Source organism: Canis aureus, chromosome 4, assembly GCF_053574225.1.
Source record: "Canis aureus isolate CA01 chromosome 4, VMU_Caureus_v.1.0, whole genome shotgun sequence".
Lineage (NCBI taxonomy): Eukaryota > Metazoa > Chordata > Mammalia > Carnivora > Canidae > Canis > Canis aureus.
In genome coordinates, this window is record NC_135614.1 from 42,748,867 (window position 1) to 42,768,902 (window position 20,036).

At 35.9% G+C, this 20,036-nt stretch overlaps 1 protein-coding gene and 1 long non-coding RNA gene across 18 annotated transcripts in view; one reads left to right on the forward strand and one right to left on the reverse strand.

Annotated features, from left to right (window-relative positions):
* Positions 1-20,036, reverse strand: part of RANBP17 (RAN binding protein 17) — a 307,665-nt gene that overhangs the window by 86,604 nt on the left and 201,025 nt on the right. For 6 of the 7 annotated variants that reach the window (XR_013378157.1, XR_013378156.1, XM_077895559.1 and 3 more), the window contains 3 exons: positions 17,097-17,156; positions 9,187-9,260; positions 8,071-8,151 (listed from right to left, as the gene is read on the reverse strand). Coding sequence is in view for 5 of the 7 variants with exons in the window: in XM_077895559.1 (XP_077751685.1) it covers positions 8,071-8,151; positions 9,187-9,260; positions 17,097-17,156 (215 nt within the window). In the remaining 2 variants the exon portion in view is untranslated. The remainder of the gene's footprint in view (positions 1-8,070; positions 8,152-9,186; positions 9,261-17,096; positions 17,157-20,036) is intronic. The other variant, XM_077895558.1, reaches the window with a different exon arrangement.
* LOC144312637 (uncharacterized) overlaps positions 10,230-20,036 on the forward strand; it is a 147,194-nt gene continuing 137,387 nt past the window's right edge. For 2 of the 11 annotated variants that reach the window (XR_013378161.1, XR_013378163.1), the window contains exons 1-5: positions 10,233-10,426; positions 10,705-10,813; positions 16,160-16,393; positions 19,481-19,544; positions 19,628-19,671. This is a non-coding gene — a long non-coding RNA (uncharacterized LOC144312637). Of the gene's footprint in view, positions 10,427-10,704; positions 10,814-12,411; positions 12,556-16,159; positions 16,394-19,480; positions 19,545-19,627; positions 19,672-20,036 lie in introns of those variants that run through there. The other 9 variants (XR_013378159.1, XR_013378166.1, XR_013378158.1 and 6 more) reach the window with 8 other exon arrangements.

Consider the following 20,036-nt stretch of genomic DNA (forward strand, 5'->3'; position numbering starts at 1 on the left):
TAAAGCAAAAAACTGATTAAGAATAATTTTTTACTTCTTTCAATAAAGAAAAAAATGAGAATTCATCTGATTATTTATATTCCCTTATAGGAATTAAACTCAAAGCTATTATGGTCCTTAAGAGAATCTGTAATGTTTTTTTAAAAAGGCAAATGGATACATCATCTTTATGATCTTTTTACTTTCATCTTGTTCTTCTCTAAGAGACTAGGTTCTCTCATAAGATGCATGAGAGAGCATTTTTGTTGGGTGGGAGCATTTTAGTTGTGTGACACTACTACGTTAGATTTCGGAGGCCTGTCCAGAACAGCTCCTAACAGTGAACACAGTAATGGTGGCCAACAGTAATAGCATCAGTAGCAGGAGTCTAGAGTGGTAAGAATTTAGTAAAAGTCACACATGGAACATGTAAATGATAGGGTTAAAATTCAGACCCAGGTCTGACTCGAAACTATAAGCTCTTTTCACTTGGTCATGGCATACCCATCTGGTTTTAAAAAGGCTGGGAATTTTGAAGAGATCACTAATTTTTTGAGACACTACAGAAACTAGAACTAGGTCCCAGAAAAAAAAAACAAAAACAAAAACGGGAAAACTGTTCTTTTAGGTGGCACCAATTAAATAATGAGCTTTCCTCACATTCAGGACAGAGCAAACTCCATAGCCTGTCTGATGTTAACACACTAAACAAAATTCCTAGGGAATTTCCTGTTGGTATCCATGTAGTTATGAAAACACTGAGGAGGGTGAACAATGTTTTCCTGATAGCTAACATGACAAATGAAGAAAGGAAAGAAAAAGTCAAGACAAATGGGTGTATCTTACAGATGGTTGAAAATTTTGAAAATCTGTACCTTTGAAGAAGAGGAAAACCAGATTGGGAATGAATTGGTTTTTTTCAGTGACAGGAGTACTACACACTTTAGCTGATGGGCGTAGCAGTACCAACTATGACTTCAATTCATGGTATCTAGCCTTTACTGAGTATCAACATTTCATCAAACCTAAAATGTCACTGGTTATAAAAAAATCATTACTTTATGTGCTAACAAAGAAAAGGTGTTTTAAAATATCAACTGTGGTATTTACATATCTTATTTACACTTACAAAATGTAAAGCAATTTCTGTTTTAGAATCAAAGGAGCAGTCTATTAGGCATATGATCTTCACTAAGTACCAGAGAGTAGATGATACACTGATATAGGCAATTATTTAAAAGCCATACATGTTTACAAATAGTTTTTTTGCAGACAGAATTAGATCCTGATAATAGGAGAAAGATCAGAGATAAGAAAATGACATGTAAGAAATTATTACAGGTAGGTGATAGGCACAAAGTATAATTACTGAAATATTAGTTTTGTTATTTCAAAAATGAGATTATGTTCATAAACCCTACTAGCCTAAAAAAATCCAAATATGTCTAACAAAAATGAAGCATCTTAAGGAATGCTAATGATTACTTAAAAGGAACAGGAGTTAAGGCTTTGTCAATTAACAAAAGGGGTAACATTAATTCAAATGCACACTATGTGAAATTTTGAAACAAGAGAGAAAAAAAGACTCCTAATCTCTAATAACTTACAATTAATAGCAGAGAGGACTAGCCAATACTAAGCTATACGATATTCATTCTCAGATATATAGGTAAGAACTAGGCGTTCAGGAGCATTAAGAAAAATAAAGATGATAGGAATGAAAATGAAAGAAATGAATATTCATTGAGCACCTACTAGGTGATAGGGTCTGTAGTACCAGGTGCCTTATTTTATTAGATAACTCAGATGTATTGTTACAGTGCTTGCTTCGGTGGCACATACACTAAAATTAGAACAAGACAGAATATTAGCATGGTTCCTGTGCAGAGATATATTTTTACATAGTTACTATTTTATTTAATCCTTACAAAATTCCAAGAGGTAGATAATATTCCCTTTCTACAGATGAAGTAACTGAGACTCAGAGAAATTAAATGACTTGTTCATGTTCTTTCAGTAAATACAATGACAAAGGATCATAACTATTTCAGTACAGCTTCACTAAGTCTTTAGCAAGACCTGAAAATTTAAAAGAGATCTAACTGAGTTGCAATGGGTCAAATGAAAAGAAAAGTGTATGTGGTGATTCAGTGAAAGGTAATGAAGGGTGTCAAGAAGGAAGGTAAAATAAATTTCCTTGGCCTGAGCATAAAGTACAAATTGTGGTTGAGTGGTGGATCAGGAAATTAGTTATGAGAACTCAAGAAGTCAAGTATTGTTACAGAACTCAAGTTCTAATCAATAATTTTACTTTGACCCAAGAAGCAAGTGGAAGCGATTCTGGGCTTTTGGGAAGAGAAATGATCAGATCACAATAATACTTGAGGAAGGTAATCTTCTGAAGCAGAAATCTAAAGAACTGAGTGAAGGTTTGAATGAATGGGTTACAGAAAAGGAGCAGAGAGGATTCTCATACTTGATTCTAGTATAAAAACAAATGGAGCAGATAAATTATGAGATGACTTTTCCATGGATAATAGAGACAGAAAACAAGTAAATAAATCAACATTTCTTTTGATGAGAAATGTTAATAGAAGTATGCCTGAGGGATATATGCTGAAACTAGTTTTATTTAACATTCTCAAAACCATCTGGAGATGGTGGTATTCACTGAAATAAAGCAATACATTTTAATACTGTTTCACAAAAGCAGAATTACTACTGTTTGTTACTAAGTACTTCCTGTAACACACATACCCAATTGTACTTCCATCTTCACTCTTATTTCATTCTACACCTTTGTTTCATGTCTCAGCCTCGACTCTTTCCTGACCCCCACCTCCTTCCAGTTTCATACCCCAGTGGTGGGAAGATCAGTGACAGGGTAAGGATGTCTGGTTTGCACATTACTTGTAGACTTAATGGTTTGTATATAAGCTATGTCCAAATGATGTTGAATAAAAAGAGCTCTCTCACAATCACCATATCAAAATGTCAGATATCCACATTATTTTTAATGCACAGATGTTCAGAAAATTAGTAATTTATTTGAGTTAAATTTTAAAAAGAAAAAGAAACTATGTTAATAAAACAATGGACTTTGAATTCTTAGAAAAAATTTGTGAAAGGTGGTCTGGAATCAGGATCAATCCTGTTAGAATTTAAAATCTGTGAGGGCAGGGTCTGTGTCTCATTTGTCTTTTTGCTCTGTACTTAGCAAATGTTAATTAATATCTGCTGAATTGAAAGAGGCCAGTAATAGAAAGTAAATTGTTAGGATGAATATGGAATTAAATTATTTTATTCTAGTGTTAAATCTAAATAAGGATGCAGTTCTGGGTATTGCACTAAAACAACAGCAACAACAAAAAACAAACAAGAAAAGACCAATGAAACTGGAAGAGGTTTGGGGTTGAAAAAGAAAAGCCTCAAGGTGATCAAGCAGCCTGATTAGGAAACAGAATCTCTGGCTTTAAAATGAAAAAAAATTGAGAGAAGCCACTGATAGATTTCTGATACATGTGGGTAGGAATTATATTCACTAAATCCTGGTGTAACAGGAACTAAGGAGAATAGTCCCAAAGTCTTAGGGGGCTAGTGTGAAGCCAAATGTTTGGAATTATTTCTTTAACAAACAACTTGGGCCAGCTTCATGGGATGTCCATGCTATTCACTTGCACAGGGTTCTTCTATGCCTAGAAGGGTCTGTGTTTGCTTCAATGCTGTATTGTTGAGGTCTTGATTTTTTTTTTTTTAAGATTTTATTTTTAAGTCATCTCTACACCCAATGCAGGGCTTGAACTACAACCCTGAGATCCAGAGTCACATGCTCCACTGACTGAGTCAGCCAGGTTCCTTGAAATGCTTAATAACTTATGAACAAGGCACCCCACATTTTCATTTTGTACGTGGCCCTGCAAATTATACAGGTAGTCTTGCAATAACATGGAGAAGTTATTCATCCTAAGAACTGTAGCTAATGGTAGCAACAGTGTAAAACGAGTTTGGATAAATTCATGAATTAGTGTAGAATCTGTTTTTAAGTGGTAAAGATATTCTGAGTTTTCTTTGAAGATGATGTAGTAAAGGCAACTACCAACAGAGGGCCTAATAGAAAATGAAATTTCCTTTCTCCTTATTATCTACCTGAAACCCAAAGTGAGACATGTTGTTGCTGTAAATTTGAGTAAACAATGAATTAAATAGGAATACTCATCAATTATTTTTCAAGGGAAAAAAACCTGAAATAATGATTACTAAATCAAACAGATTTTTTGATGAAATGTAACACATCCCTCCCTCTTTCTCAGCATGTAAAGCAAGTTTAATTGGTTGCTTTGTAGGACCCTTCTCTCCCCAGTTCCTCCAGAAGCTTCCTTGTTCTATTACTGGAACAATCTCATCTCTTTCCCAGTTAGACAGAAAATAGGATTTATGACTGGAACGTATTTGAAAGAGGGGAAAAGCGTCCACAAATATTAAACCTGGATGTGGAGTTGATTAAAAAGTTATTCAGAGGTATCTGCTAAGTGTATTATATATACCCCCATGAACTGAATCTTATGGGAAAACAAACTTTCCCTCAAAAAGGCCACTGGATTTTATTTTGTTTATTTATTTTAAAGATTTTATTTATTTATTCATGAGAGATAAAGAGAGAGAAGCAGAGACATAGACAGAGGGAGAAGCAGGCTCCATGCAGGGAGCCTGACGTGGGACTCGATCCTGGACCAGGATCATGCCCTGAGCCAAAGGCAGACGCTCAACTGCTGAGCCACCCACGCGTCCCAGGCCACTGGATTTTAAAATTACAGTAGTCTTACCAACTTGGAAAGCTTCAAACCATGGGGTAAAATAAAATGCAACAGCCTCTCCAGTTAAAATCCAAGGATTTAATGTAATGGCTTCCTCACACACACTTAAAGGAACTAGGTTAGCTCTAAAAATGTCAAGTCTGCCCTCCCCTAGTGAAGACAAAGTCTTATACAGAGGTACCCAATCTTCTTATTTGGGACATCTAGTCCTATCTTCCAACTATCTTAAAAAGCACAAGTTCTCACAGTAGAGCTCCTAAGTCACCAGCATCCCCAGAAACTTGCTGAAAATGCAAATTCTCACACCTCCGTCTAACACCTCCTAAAACATAAACTCTGGGGGTGAGGTCTAGCAATTTGTGTTCTAACAAGTACTCTACTGATTCTCACCATCACTAAGGTTTGAGAATACTATTTTTTTTTAATTTTTATTTATTTATGATAGTCACACAGAGAGAGCGAGAGAGGCAGAGACACAGGCAGAGGGAGAAGCAGGCTCCATGCACCGGGAGCCCGATGTGGGATTCGATCCCGAGTCTCCAGGATCGCGCCCTGGGCCAAAGGCAGGCGCTAAACCGCTGCGCCACCCAGGGATCCCCGAGAATACTATTTTTTTATCTTTATTTTTTTTTAAATATTTTTATTTACTTACTCATGAGAGACACACAGAGACAGACGCAGAGACACAGGCAGAGGGAGAAGCAGACTCCATGCAGGGAGCCTGATGTGGGACTCGATCCCGGGTCACCAGGATCATGCCCTGGGCCAAAGGCAGGCGCCAAACTGCTGAGCCACCCAGGGATCCCAGAATACTACTTTAAAGGCAAGTAAACATGAGTCTTTTTAGCATTTCTTAAAAAGAACATCTTTTGTGATTTCAATTTCCAAACAAGTGGTCAGATACAAGAACACCAAAGTTCATAGACTGGTTTTGAGAACCAAAAAAAAATAGTGAGTAGGATTCACTCTGAAGAAGATAAAAATGGAAAAAACTAAATGAGAATTATCTCAGGACGTGCAATAGAAAGTAATCAGGAACATTTAAAAACTTTGTAGTAAGATGTTTTTCAGTTATTCCTTACTAATATTTTAAATACAAATATTTTGAATATTAATATGTAAACAGACTGCCATTAATAGAGGCCAGCTGGTAATGATTTTTATCTTGCATGGTTGTTTCTACTGCTGAAGAGTACCATCTTATTTTTAACATAGATATAATGTATGCTTTAAAATCAGGATTTAAAAACACATTATAATAAAGAAATCGATTGGAAACAACAAAACATGCATTAAGTAACCAGCAACTGCTCTGAAATAGACATACCACTCACATATTCCATTATGTAAATGAATTCAAAGATATTTCATGACTGATCAGCTAGAAGGGACATAATGATTTATAATTCAAATAACTGAGCACTGAAATCAAATTGAACTAATATATATTTCTAAATATGGAAACCTGAAATAATTGTTAGAAAATATAAATCAATGTACCCAAGTTGAAATCATTCGTATCCCTTGGTTTAAATGTTATAGCTTTTAAGTTTTATCTAATAAGTTTTCTGAAAATATGATTTTTTATTAACTTCAAGAAGTGTTCAAAAGCAATAAACAGCTTCTGAAACAAAAGGTTATAATTTTAGAATTAAAGAATATGTAAGAGATATAAGGTGATAGGAAAAGGATCTTAAATAGTGGGTTGAAATAAATTAGGTGTTATGCAAATTATACCAAAAAGAATACAAATTGAATTAATTTTATATTAGATTTCAATTCCAACCTAAAAAATAGGGTAAATCTAAACAATAGATACGTGCTATAAAATAACACAGGCTTCTTTCCAGATAATATGCTCTCAAAGTAATTCATTGTGAAAAGGCCAGAGTTTGCAAGACTAGGAAGTACTTATAAACCACTTCATATGTTAGAAATAAAGAGTATTTCAGCATTATTATTAAAAAAAATACAGGTTGAGTTTTTTTTTTAATAAGAAAAAATACATATCTTAAAAAGCCAAAATGACCACTGGAATTGGGTTGTACATCACTTTCCAGTAAAAAGGAAAAACAGCCTGGACAGGTGTAATTTATCATTTTTCTGATTTAATATCAAAGAAATATATTAAAATAATAAAAAGAATCCTGAAATCCTCAAAATTTGTAGTGATAAATAGCCCTCCCTGTCTTTATTGCATTATACCTACTAACAGAAATATTGCATGGTGGATTTTGCCAGACAAGGACGATTATTTTCCAATAAAAAGTTGCATATTAAATTCCAGCACAAAAGTGGGTGTCTAATACTTTGGAAATCTTTTATGGTTTCCCAAGGAACATAATTTTAAACTTAACTAATACAAACATATTCCTGCAGTAAACCTATATTAAAGATTTCCATCCAATGCCACCCATTTTCAGAATGCTGTCCTCATATTTAAATATCAGCTAATCTTGGTGGTTAACTAAACCAACACTTATTTTTCATAACTCCTCTATTTTTGATAGCTAACATATAAAAGAAAATCAACACACTTCTCTCTCATTGGTAGAAACAGGAGAATAGTATTAACTATAATACAATAAGAAATGATGATTCTGGTTTTAGATTTTAAAAACCTGCTAAAGATAGAAACCAAAACATTTAATGCATAATGAGATATCTTATTTTAGAGTAAATAAGATGTTGATTTGGTGGTGGCAATAATCCAAGAAGTGGTAAAGCAAACAAACATATAATTTTCTTCCTATTACTTCTTTGTGCCTCTTAAATAATCAAAATAATACTTTTTTAAATTGAAGAATAGTGAAACTATAGTATTTACTCTTAGGAATTCAATTTTTAGAAGGTAATATTTTTAAAACATTTTGACCTTCTTCAAATTAGTTATATGTTTTCTTTTAAAATAAGAAATCCTTGATGATTAAGAAAAATCACAGACTAAAACAGATGCTGTTGCATACTTTCTTATGTACCTGTTTATTAACCTGGATGGATATAAACATAACTTTAACTAGTTAGGAATCTATACATCCATGTAAATTCAATTGTGACTCTAAATAAATGTTCATAGTTGGTGGCTAATATAAATCTTTCAAAAACATACTTTACAGATAAGGATAAATGAAAGGATTTTTTATTAAAAACAATTACAAAAAACAAAACAAAACAAAAAACCAATTACAGACGTTAAGAGCAAGGAAAATACCTCGCCAACAGAATGCACCTGTTTGGGTGTTTCTATATATTACTAGATATATAGTAAAAAGGATATCCAACAGAAAGGTCATTTAGGAACTGGAGAGTCCTTGAAATCACAGGCTCACATCTCCCCCAGTATTTAAGATTCGTAACACTAAATATGAAAAAAAATGGTTTTAATTGTAAGTAAGGCGTTTGCTTGTATAAAGAGAACATGGAAATACACATATATTTACTTAAGTTAGGTGACCTAAATCAGAAACATCTCACTAAGTTGAAAAACAGGTTTAAATACCGCTGGATCATTTTCTATCCTATTCTCTCTAATGGCATAATCAAAATTATATCCAATCAATGTATAATGAACACTGTTCTCTGAAAAAAATTCTATAAATTTAGTTTTATAAATTAAAAAATTGCCTAAGTGTTTCACAAAAGAAACATCAAGTTTGTATGCAAAACAAACATATTAGGTAATGACAGCAAGAGTTACAAAGGTAGTCAAACAGAGGTTCACAATTACGCCATGAAATGAACCATCAAACTTGTGGCTCCCATGCTCACTTCTTAAAATCATAATTATTGGTATAGCTTTGTTCTCTGCAAGCAACATAGCACTGTCTGTTACACAGATAAACTGGGCTGCCAACGGGAGGTATACAAATTTAGGCTAAATGTACAAAATTATGCTCATGAGTAGAAACTAGTTAATTCTGCTAACAGATTATAAGGATGATTTCAGGGAAAGTTTCCATGAGGATGTCTCTGATAGCCATAGGTTCCTACTGGAAACAATGAATGCCCTGTCTTAAGGCAATCTAACCTCTCTCAATGATTCCAGTTTGCAAAAATCTCTTTAGTCAATCTTTGAAACTGGGAATTTTCTTCCTAATTAAAAACAAAAATGCTGCTCACTTGAAGAGTCAAAGTCTATAAATGTTTAAAACCATGTTTTGATGTTGCATGCTGCAGTTGTATGGGTACCTTGACAAATAAGAATGTCTTTTGGCTGGTAAATTTTAAATATGTGAAATTAAGTTTCAATTAAGAACAATGCTGCCATTCTAAGAATTAAAGCATAATTTAAAAAGGTCTTGTATTAAAAAATTAAAATTAAGAGATTTAAACACAGCAAAAATATCTACTACATTCAAAGCAACAACAACAAAAGAAAAATCAAAGAACTCACATTTTCGTCATGAATGTTTCTAGAACATGGTTGTCATCTGTTATTCCTAAAACTTCTGACATACGGGCATATACCTGTATGAAAACATTTAATTGTTAAAAGCTTTATCATTAACATATATTTTCAAGAGACTATTCAAATTGAACAAATGTGAGGTTTAAAGCATTGCTGAATCCACAATGAAGAAAGGAATGGGTAGAGGGAGCAAAGGAAGGATTTTTTTTTAAAGTATAATTTAAAAATTTATTCTCTTTTTCTTCCAGGAAGTACCTCTATTATTTTGAAATACATACCCACACTCACATACTCATTTTATTCCCAGCATACCACATAATTTTTTTTCTCAAAGTGGTAAACCACCCCCTTCTCAAAGATGGGCATATGTATAAAAAGGGCTGAAACATGGAGTGTCTCAATAAAAGGTTCCAACATTTAAAAAAATTTCCATCTATCCCAGCTATCAGCAAACCATCAAATAATTCAGGATTATGTCAGTCAGTTATAAAAAAAGGATTTCAAAAAGAAGAGGAAGTTAAAGAATTTACATTTTCCTCAAAAATCTCTCATTTAAGCTCCCCCAAATACAGAGATAGGTCTTACTTTCCATGCTGAAACTGAAATCCCAGGCTCAGAGATTCTCTGCTGAATACATCAGGGCCTGGGAATCCACTAAGCTTCCAATTAGGGAGTGTTGGTTGCAGACTTTGGGGTGCAACATTTCAGTCCCAACCCAAGCCACATTGAGCTTATAAACACATATCCCACTTTAAGTGGGAAAATGTCACCAGCAGCCAATGGAATATTCCCTAATAGCCTGGCAAAGCTGAGAGGTGGGTTGACACCTCCATACTCCCTGATGCTCTGGTGTGATTCCAGGTTATCCCTGCCAGACACCAGCTGTATAGGATTTCTCTTCTGTGATTTGATCCCCTGTGATTGTGTTCTCTCACTTTCTCTTGATCTGCCTATTTCCTAGGGTACAGTATGGCAACTTAACTTTCACTCTCTATGCCTTTAGCTTTTCACATGTAAACACCAGCTTGGTATACAGCCATAGGTCACAAAAGCGAGATAAAGATCACAGAGCACCACAAATCACCAGAATTAAAGGGTTATACAGGGGAGGAAGGCTGTTCATTGCAGAGATCTCGTATCTGGATTTTAAACACTATACAAAGCAGAAGTGTGTGTTCTGGGCTTCCAACCTAAGTCCTATAACCAGGAGCTGCTCCAGCCAGTGGTGAGTGAGTGGGGGAGAGAGAGAGAGGGAAAGGAAGGGGCAAGTGGAGAGGGCAAGAGAAGGAAGGAAGGGGCAGAAGAGTGGATGGGAAAAGCTGGGGAAAGAAAGATTGCGATTCACATTCCTGTTGAAAGGAAAGATTGCGATTCACATTCCTGTTGCCTCTTCTGCTAATTTCTGAGCCCTACAGAAAAGCATTTTAATGACTGTATCTAGGAGTTTGCTCACAAGAGTAGGCCTTTGTCTCCTAAGATTGAAGCTATCACTGTGTTTGTAAGATGTTTAGAGAGAAGAAGGAGCCAGGGAGAGAAAATCTCGGGAATGAGTTACCACCAATCCTCAATGATCAGAAACCTTGAAGCACACAAAAAGCTCAAAGGAAGACTGGTATGTGGAAAGGGAAGTTTCCCTTATCTCAGCATGATCCAAAACCTCTCTATGGAAGTCAATTGGGCCCTTGGAAAATCTGATACTGATATGTTTGATGGCACACGAGGCCCTTCACAACTTGGCCCCAATGTACCTTATCTTCTAGCATTTGCCTCCATCTGAGGTCACAATAAAATACTGATGGATCACTGAGGCTCCTTATACAATTTCAGATTTTTTTTTTAAAAAGATTCTATTTATTTATTCATGAGACACACACACACACACACACACACACACAGAGAGAGAGAGAGAGAGAGAGAGAGAGAGAGAGAGAATGGCAGAGATACAGGCAGAGGGAGAAGCAGGCTCTATGCAGGGAGCCCGACGTGGGCCTCGATCCTGGGTCTCCAGGATACACCTTGGGCTGCAGGCGGCGCTAAACCGCTGTGCCACAGGGGCTACCCCAATTTCAGATTTCTAGGAGTTCATGTACTGTTCATTTTGCCTAAATCAGCTTTCTTCATACTCTTCCCTTGATTCCCATTCAAAAGTTGTATCTCCTCGGAAGCCTTCTCTGCCTTCCCAGGAGGAACAAGTTGCATTATCCTTTATTTTCCCACAGTCTCTGGTCAATCCTTCTCTTATGGTATTTTTCACACTGTAATTGCCTGGGTGTCCCCCACGCCCCCTACACTGTATCATATTTTTGTAAAACCGAAGTTTACATTTTCAAGACTTTATAAATGCTATTTTTTATAGCATAACTCAGCATTAATCTAATTTAGATTTTACCCATGCCACACTGAACAATAAAACCACAATAACTAAAAAGTGTTTTTAAACATCTAAGACATTTTAGCATTTAAAAATAGCTTTTCTTTAATTGTTAGTAATTACAAGGAAGTTTTCTGTAGTGTCCCTAGCTTCAAGAAAGAAGGAAGCTAGGCAGGCAGGTCTGTTGTGCTCTGCTGTCAAAACAGTTTCTCAGAGCATCAGATTTGACCCAATAAGATACTAGAAAAAACAGTCAACATTGACACATGGCAGTGCTTTAATCCACAATTATCCTTGTAACTTGCACCATTCCTTTTATCATCCATTAGCTTTGATTCCCATTATCCCATCTAGAACTGTGTCAACGCTTTTGTCCCTGGGGATTTCTCTCCACTACTAGGATCTGACAGTCAAGCTGGAGTACTAAACAGGATCATTACCTCTTAAATCCACTTATCTGATCTACTGAATAGTAAATTGAAAAGCTCATTAAGAGCAACAATCTGATTTGTTTTCACGTGTGACAGGGTCATTTAAAATCAATGTATGATTACAGCATTTCTTTTAAAAGACTCTCACATTTTCCAAGGAACCTTATCATTCAGGAAGCATGCAGATAATATGAAAATGTCTTCAAACATTTGGAATTCAATTATAACATAGGCATATAATTTGGGGGTGGGAAGTAGTCTGTCCAGTAAGGAAATATCTTTAAGAATGTTTACCACAAAGCACAAATCAATGAATGCTTTCTACAGGAAAAATTCTAACACGATATTTTGGAGTTTTCAACATTTTCTAAAACTTCTATCATTTTACCAAAAAAATTTTTATTACAGGAAGAAGAAACTACATCACAATACTCATTTTAAGGAAGGATAATAGAAGTTGGCATAGGAATACAAGAAGGGAGGAGAAAAAAAACCTTCCTTTAAGTTCATAGATTTCTAATTTTTTATTTCAGAATCATTTAAGGTAATTAGATCATTATGAAAAATAAGCAAAGGTTTAAGAAATAAGAGACTAAGCTCATGTGTGTTGTCCATCCTTCTCTAAGGGATATGGTGAAGTTCAAATTAGCTATGCCTTTCTTTGGTCAGTGTTTCATATAACCAATGTGCACTCATCACAAGCTAGTTTTGCCTGGCCATTTGTGCCTTCTTCCCACTCTTCTTTTTTAAAATTTTACTTTTTAATATGACTGTATTTCTCTATTAGACTATAAGCTCCCTGAGGGCAGAGATGATGTTCTTTTATCTCCCATGCCTGATACTCAATAAATGTTGGTTAAACAAATTAGAAAATGAATATATTGTTAAAGTGCACATTTTGGTTGATTTCATTTCTTTCATAATTTTTTAACAAAAGCAAAACAACCATAAAGGGTATGGTTTTTGCACAGAACTTTTTCTCTGCAAAAATAATATACCCAAAATTCTACTTACCAGAAGAAACCCTGATAAAATTTTATTATTTAAAAAGCTCTCCCTTCCTTTGATACTGAGAGTATCCACTGTTGCCTGCCTGTTTGTGGCACTTCTCATATGATACAAAAGAATACAATTCTGTCATACTATTAATTTTCCATGTGCATATGTCTTTCCTCCGCTATTTCAAGCAAGTGCTGAGGGCAGGGAAAATATTTATTTCTTTTAACATCACCAGAATATTTAGAACATTCACGTGACAACCTTAGCAATGTAGAAAAGAAACATGGGCTTTGGTTCCCAAAGATAACTGAATTTGAATTCTGGATCTGCCACTAACTAGGTTAAAGTCTCTGAATCTTGGTTTCCTATCTGTAAAATAGAAATAATAATACCTACTTAATGGCTTTTGGACAGATGAAATGATGATACCTAAATACAGAGCCTGGCATTTGGTAGTTACTCAATAAATGCTGCTTCTCTCCTGGACCCCTTCTTATAAGTAGGTACTAAAAGCTGTCAGCTAATACCTTTCCAAGAGAAGGCTCATTATATAAAAAAAATAACAGAAAAGTAAGAAGGTGCTTATCTCGAAGATTTTCACACTTCACAGATAAAGTTAAACAAAACCTTAAATCTGTACTAACTTTGAAATCTTTACATATATATTCAGTCAATTCACACTAATAATGGTCAGGGGTATTTGTTAAAAGCATAAAACTTCAAAATTTCATGATACAAATCTGAATTTTTTCTACCTCTACGTAGCTATTATCTTAGAAGCTAGGAAAATTACCATTCTAACCACTCATCCATCTTTTTAGCTCTTGAAATGCAGGAAGTTGTTAAAAATGTAAGAAATCATCATTATTACAGATTTGAGAAGACATGCTCCTAAAAAAACTGTTCTAATATGTTTGTTTTCTTATCTTTGTTTATTTTACTTTATTTTACTTTTTAATTTCAGAAAAGAGTATTTGGGTATGTACATAATGCTTCACAATGCATATGTCCTCCTCTAACTCCTCTATTAACCAAAGGACAAATATTGCCTGCGAACAGGCAGGTAGCTTAAGTGATCTTGTATCTGGCTTTTTAAAAGGGAAACCAGGCAAGATAAGAAAACCAGACAAGGAATAAGCATACAAATAGAAGTAGGATTCTGAGTTGTAAATTTAATTTAATAAAGAATAAAAGCATATGGTGTGATAATTTTTAAAATTGCTTTCTTTTTCCAATCCTAATTCTTGGTCTTGGGTATCTGCAGTGTTGTCTCTAACATTCTGGTTATAACTTTGAAGAAACTAATTATGTCAATCCTTAAATTTGAAGTAGATTACAGAACTGGGAAACCCAGAATATTAGTTCCTAAAGGTTGTATGGATATATAATGACAGTCACAGAAATTCAATAACAGCCCTCTATGAAATGTACTCAAAAGCACCACATGAAACAAATTAAAAAGAACAATGAATCTCTCATTCTGTGCAAATAAGAAAATAAGAGAAAACACTGGTTCTATAGGTTTTCATAAGAGTTGTTATAATGAATTAAGATTTTGGATAATGAATCTTCAGAAAATTACAGTAAGTTAATACCCTTAGGCCTTCTATAAATGTTTAAGATGTTATAACTTCTCAAAGAGCTTTTGTAAGCAGGCTGAGTGCAGAAAATTAGCAGTGCTGTGGGAATCAACAACAAAGTATTCTGACATCAGATGATATACTTTCTTGAACCAATCTATTCCCCAAAATTCACATCTAATAATACAAAATTGATACCACAATTTTTTTAAAACTCCAATAATTATACATTTTAAAGTATTGTTTCAATCTGAAGTGATTTATCAAGATTTTTAACTGGTTGTAATTTGGTAAAACAAAGCCTGTCACCAGAAAGAATCCAATATAGTGAAAGCAGTAACATTCCTTAGGAAAAGAATTTTGGAACTTAGTGTGATATTACTTATTACGAATAAGAAACCAATTTTTGTATTTTTGTCTTAGGCTTCAAGCATCCCTGATGTCAATGTAGTGCTTTCTATAAAAGAGACCCGTTGAAGTGAGAGGTGGGGGTGGGGGGTGAGGGGGGGAGGAGAAGGAGAGGTGTAAGAGGGGATAGAGGATTTAATGACTTCGATCTAAATCGTTTGGAACTAAAGATACTGAGGTCTTTCATTAATGCTTGAAGCAAGTTAAAACATGATCACAATTAACTTATGACCACATCAAAAGGTATAATGGTACAAATATCATTGCTTCATATTAAATATACAAACTTAGTGCTGCTGAATAGATACACGTTAATCTTGGTTGACTAATTTTCCCATATCATTTAAGGTGGCATCACAAAATATAAGACCAAAATTAGGTAAAAAAAATCTTTTGCCAGAATTTAATTTTAAAACCATAATTAATGATGGAAACCAATTGGTAAAAAGGTTAGAATTCTGCTTGCCTGATTCAGTGGAATACAGAATGGCAACTGACAAAAGAAAAGCTGGCTATGGAAGTACAAAATAAATATAAATGTTAAGTGTTTATTTCAATTAGAATATCTGAACCCACCATCTGTGGTGGCCATCTTGCTAAGGGGACATGTACCTAACAAATCTCTTAAGAGGCATTCCCAATCTGCTTGAATAAGCCATTGTATAAGAAAACTTGGAGCGACCACTTTGGCCTCATATTTCCTTCGCTCTACATCCTGTGGCACAAAGCACGAACTCAGCAGGCTGGGGTGCAGGGCTGCCTGCTGCCTTGTGATAATCCCCTCTCCCAGTAGGGGCCTCCACTGATGCATGGCTAAGAACATGCTTCCTCTTTTGCTTGCACCCCAGTGGGGTTTCCATTCCTAACTTGGGCCCAAATCCAGACTACTAAGGAAGGGCTCCAGATGCTGCCAGAGATATTTTTGGATTAGTTTCTAAACAGTCATTTATTTGAAAGAGGAGTACAGGTACAGCGTGAAAACCAGCAATACTGGTAATTTTGGAGAGATTCTTTCCCTGTCTCTCCCCCCACCCCACCCCCACCCACCCTGCCCAGATCTAAGGTCTAACTACCACCTGTTCAACAGAAGCTGGCTGTTTGCCTCATTTTCCTTCAGGGAGCCACTGACTAAGGATCTCCACCAGCATGAACCTAATGTCTCCCGACAGGCTCTCACTAGCCAAGAGGGACCTGGGTCGAGTGCACCAGTTATTGGTCACAGGATACACAGCTCATAGAAAGCCTCCTGTGGTGCAACCAGCTGAAACCCAACTAGAGAAGATGGGGAGTGTACATTTGTCCTGACACAGCTTTGCTCCTGCTGGCTGCCAACTCACTCCATGTCTGGGGCCAAGCTTCTGTTGGACTAGTCTTCTGTGGCTAAAACCATGGGAAAGCACTGGGTAAATATATTATCTTCCCAAGCTCATACAATGAGAAGCTAATCATGGCTATGGCACAAGTCTACTAGAAGAAGGCCTGATGAATAATTCTGGTGGAAGATTTTGAGACTATGGTTTAAAGGGGGGCATTTCAGGCATTTTATTTATAAATCTTTGCAATAGCAAATTTATATCATGATTAGATTTTGGAGCAAAGAAGTTGATGCTAGTTGAAGTTTGTGATTGTTTTTTTTTTTTTTTTTTTTTTTTTTACTATAATTCCCCATTCCTTTCAAAGGCATCCACCAGAAACATTCTGGCATAAGGAATACATGTACTATAGACACCATTCAATGTAGACACTGAATAGATGCTATTCAGTGTGGATAAAGAAAACTTCCTCCTTTCAGGTATGACTAACTGGTTAGAACTGGCCACTTCAGAAATATAACTGAGAAACCTACGCTGCTTTCATCGCTCTATGCAATCATGCTATGCAGAGTCTTTGCAGTTAATACTGCTTAGTAGCTGAGGACTGAACATCTGGTTATAAAACATGCATACTGTAGATAGGTTATATAGTGCATAAAAAGGGAACCCAGACAAGGTACCCCTACACTTATCACTGTGAGCATGTAGCTATTTTAGTAATAAGAACCTGGGGCTGTGGTGAGACAAGCATAAAGACTGGTGATCCACCACAATAACCAGCAGCTCAACTCACCTTAACTATTTTCCAAGCCTTCTCTGGAACTCTGGACACATCACTCCTCAGGCGTACAACCTAAAAAGCACAGAGTTTAGGGACCTGGCACCTGACGTTAGGGACAAGGGAAGAGCAGAAGGCCTTCCCAACTTCAGATATAGGGAGGATGTGGCTCAGGATCTTTGTGGCTGTCACTTAAAATGCTCTGGGAATTTTGATTTTATTCTGTAAGCTATGAGCAAAGACAATGGTGACGTGCTGTGTAAAGCCTGGATGTGTTTATAAATACTATACAACGGGTTTGCTTCCATGGAATAATTCAAGAAACCAATTACTAGAGGATAGTCCTAGAAAAGAACAAATTATCAATAATAGTTGACAGAGCTGTTTTTAGGACTCTCTTGGCACTGTTGTTGCTCATGAGGCACTCTCATTAGGCAAGTGTGGCAACCAGGGCTATGGATTTAAAGTAGGCTCAGTTATCTCTTCATGAGTAAGAGTATGTTTTTAATAAATGGAACTCATCTCCATGGTCATTCAGAAGGTAAGTACATCATACAGTCTTCTACCACTTAATCTAATTCTTGCACACACACTTTCCCCCAAATTCTCTACTCTAAATGCAAAATAAATTATAGTTACGTGGGTACTAGGACTTTACCAGATCCCCACCTCTACTTCTAACATCTTTATTTTATTCTTACATGTTACCTATTAATATTCTATTTCTGTCTCCACATTGTCTCTCTGAAATGTGTCCCATTTTCTACATCCCATGCAACTTCTGTATCTTCTTCCTCCTAAGAAACTCTCAACTCTCTTTGGGAAGTACAATCTGACACAGAGTAGAGGAATAATGGCCCACAGAATGAAAAAGGGGGTGTCAATCACATCAGCCCCATTTGTACTACTCTGTCAAATCAGCTATGTTCATTATGTTCATTTTTTCATTATATTCTCAAATTTTACTCAAAATGTTGTTCCCATAATCTGTTTTGCCTTTCAATTTCCGTCCTTCATGCTAGCATAGTTAGTGAAAACTTTACTTAGTTAGTGAAAACTTTAACCTACCACAAATGCAAGTGATCAGGGTTTCCCTTCTAGTGGACCATTAATGCCTTCCAACTCTAACACCTGATTTCTCTGGGTAGGCAATATCTAGGGCAACAGGTTAGGTCCCACTTCCATCTTAGTTTTCCCACTGAACACTTCTCCATGTTGAAAATTAGCTAAAACAAACGCAAAATCTTGACTGGTGGACCAAGATGATATGCATTTGCCCTGGAAGTGTCATCTTCTCTCAGTAAAACAGAAACAGGCAAGTAATTGTTTAGGTATTTTTGGTAACTTCACCTTGGAGGAAACACAGAATATATACGTAGTGTAATACACACGGGGTTTTGAGGGAGACTGTTACTTGCTAGTGTAGCACAGTACTTGGCAGATAACAGGCATTCAATAAATATTTTTATTTAATGAATTAACTATAATCCTAGTTAAATTATTTAGCTTCTCAGAGTTTCAGCTTCTTCATCTGTAAAATGGGAAGAATAATAACACAAAAACACAGTAACAATATTACAAACTAGGAGTCTAGTGAAATGGTTAAGTCCTACTCTGAAGCCCAAGACTACTTGGATTCTACCACTTAGTGGGTGATTTTTTTTTTTTAAGATTTTTTATTTATTTATTCATGGGAGACACACACAGAGAGAGAGAGAGAGAGAGAGAGAGAGAGAGAGAGGCAGAGACACAGGCAGAGGGAGAAGCAGGCTCCATGCAGGGAGCCTGACACGGGACTCGATCCCGGGTCTCCAGGATTACACCCTGGGCTGAAGGCAGCGTTAAACCGCTGAGCCACCGGGCTGCCCTTACTGGGTGATTTTGATCAAGTTCCTTTCTGTCTAAACCTCAGTTTTCTCGAATAAAATATAAGGATGATATTAGGACTAATTTATGATATTTTTTAGAGAGTTAGTTAATTCACGGAAAGCACTTAAAACAGTCCTGGCACAGAGAATAGTATTAATTATTATTATTGTCATAATATGTTGTAGCACTGCCAGCATAGTGTCAGAAGCACTTAGGAAGTTTTTAGTATATGGTGAGCACCAAATAAACACTAGCTATTAGCCCTCAGAACAGGTGGCCAGTAAATAGCCACTATTATTTTTAAGTAACATCTAGTCAAACATTAGTCCGACTTTAAGATTATGAGGCACACATCAAGATGACAGCCCCTTTTCTTTGTGCTTTATCTGGACCAGATGCTAGAAAGGAGATACATACACCTTCTAGGTTGGTATATGTGTAGCTTTAGTGATGGTTACAGAGAGATTAGAGGGGAGTGAGCCCTAATGAAAGGCAGCCTAACTCCTAATCTTATATCTTCTATCTTAAAGGAGGAGGAACAGAAGAGCAATGGGAAAGGAGACAGGAGGAAAACAGAATGCTCTGTGGCAAAAGGTGAGGTTTGATCTCAAGGGCTCATTTGTTATCACCTAAGTTCTTGATTCCAAAGCCCTCATTTTCTTTTTTTGAGTCCTCAGGAGTTCCTGTTTCCCATTTCCAGGGCAAGTTCTCCACTCACTGGGTAAGTAGATGCTTGATATCCTTGGGGCCAATAAATTATCAAAGTCTTCCCAATTTAGATGGGTGAGTCCATCCAGTCCTCCAAATTTTCTTTGCTAAATTAATGTACACAGAGAAAGGGTTCCAGAACACCATCATTAGAGCTTTAAATTATCAAAAAAGCTTTTGTGTGGTAGGCTCAGTAAGAGCCAAACAGGGCTGCCCTCCATATGTGAATATAATAGTGGTCTCTGACACTAGACTATGGGGTGAGTTGGTTCTTATATAGTAGGATGGATTATATCAAATTCCTAGGATCTAGAACTAGCTTAGTTCTCTTGTGACTGATGGGTAGCCAGGATGAGAGGTCCAATCTGTGGTTGTAGA